This window comes from Mizuhopecten yessoensis, unplaced genomic scaffold (genome assembly GCF_002113885.1).
Source record: "Mizuhopecten yessoensis strain PY_sf001 unplaced genomic scaffold, ASM211388v2 scaffold4711, whole genome shotgun sequence".
Lineage (NCBI taxonomy): Eukaryota > Metazoa > Mollusca > Bivalvia > Pectinida > Pectinidae > Mizuhopecten > Mizuhopecten yessoensis.
Genome location: NW_018405683.1, coordinates 48,212 through 49,701, shown reverse-complemented (window position 1 = coordinate 49,701; position 1,490 = coordinate 48,212). Strand labels below are relative to the sequence as shown.

Here is a 1,490-nt window from a genome sequence, read left to right as displayed (position 1 = left end):
CCTTCAACTAGGTCCTACTGTATACAGAACGTGTATAAACCAGTTCTTCAACTAGGTCCTACTGTATACATAGCGTGTATAAACCAGTCCTTCAACTAGGTCCTACTGTATACATAACGTGTGTAAACTAGTCCTTCAACTAGGTCCTACTGTATACATAACGTGTATAAACCAGTCCTTCAACTAGGTCCTACTGTATACATAACGTGTATAAACCAGTCCTTCAACTAGGTCCTACTGTATACATAACTATGTATTCCTGTATAATCTTGTTACTTGTATACTTAAAACCGTAGGTCCTAATGTATACAGTCTATTTAACCTGTATAATCTGGTAACTTGTATGATTAAAACCTTACGCCCAAATGTATGCGTTCTATTTAATCTGTATAAATCTGGTAATCTCTGTAAACCTTCAGGAAGGTCCATACATACTGCATAGCTGGACATTTTTGCCCAGTCAATTATCAAACTTTTGCCCTTTGCTAGAATAATCCCTATTTGCCCAGTGTTAATTTCACCATTCACATTTAATTGCTTTACCTATAATATTTGCTGTAAGGATAAATTGGCCCTCATTCTGGGGATGAAAAAGACAAAAAATTAAACTGCAGCAAAATAATTTCTGGTATGTAGTAATTCTAACCACTGAAATATGAAACTTGTATATATGTTTGTGTGATATAAGGACTTGCACAACTTAAAAATTTACTATATGTTACTACCAAGCTTTTGAGCTAATAATATACATACCTGACAAAGGCTTCAAAAGGCATTTTTTATGGGTTTAATGGCATATAAAAGCACTACAGACATCTGCCTTTGACAACCGGAAGTTTACAAGCCAAACTGGTGAAGTGGGACAGGAACATGGACCCCCCGACTTTTGACCCCATATAAATCCGCCATCACATATTAATAACTACTTCAACTCTGTACGTTTTTCTAAAGTTAAGTATCTGTAGATTTCATTCCATGAAAAAAACCATCAACAATTACCAAATTTAAAATTACTCTGAGGCACTGTATTTGACCAGAACAAATTACAATCGTATGAAACTCTTGCTGATTGGATTGTAATTTGACATAATATTGTTGCGAACTTTCTTTTTTGACAGAGTGATAAGTGTGACATACGTGATCAAGGACGCAACATCCTGGATAAACTTCAGGAATTGGAGACTGGTCTTAATATCTGGGGATCTGTGGATACAAACATTGGGCAGATAGGTGGGTACTGTGTATATAGTAATTACATATTGTTTTGGGGGGTTGTAATGTCCGTGGGTTTTAGGTTTGTAGTAGCTAGGACAGCTGGACTTACGGGGATGTATATATCAGATAGCTTTGATTCACGAGTCAAGTGAAAATAAATGCATTTACAAATCTTTATGGAAAGGTACCTGTATTAAATATTAATGGAAATCTTTGTAATAAGGGCTATTCAGTAAATTAATACATATACCAGGTAATTGGAGCGGAGGTGGGGG

At 35.7% G+C, this 1,490-nt stretch overlaps 1 protein-coding gene across 6 annotated transcripts in view; it reads left to right on the top strand.

Moving 5' to 3' along the window:
* The window catches only part of LOC110449617 (1-phosphatidylinositol 3-phosphate 5-kinase-like), a 78,831-nt gene that overhangs the window by 38,784 nt on the left and 38,557 nt on the right, over positions 1–1,490 (top strand). For all 6 annotated transcript variants that reach the window (XM_021496594.1, XM_021496593.1, XM_021496590.1 and 3 more), the window contains exon 27: positions 1,119–1,230. In XM_021496594.1, the coding sequence (XP_021352269.1) occupies positions 1,119–1,230 (112 nt within the window). The remainder of the gene's footprint in view (positions 1–1,118; positions 1,231–1,490) is intronic.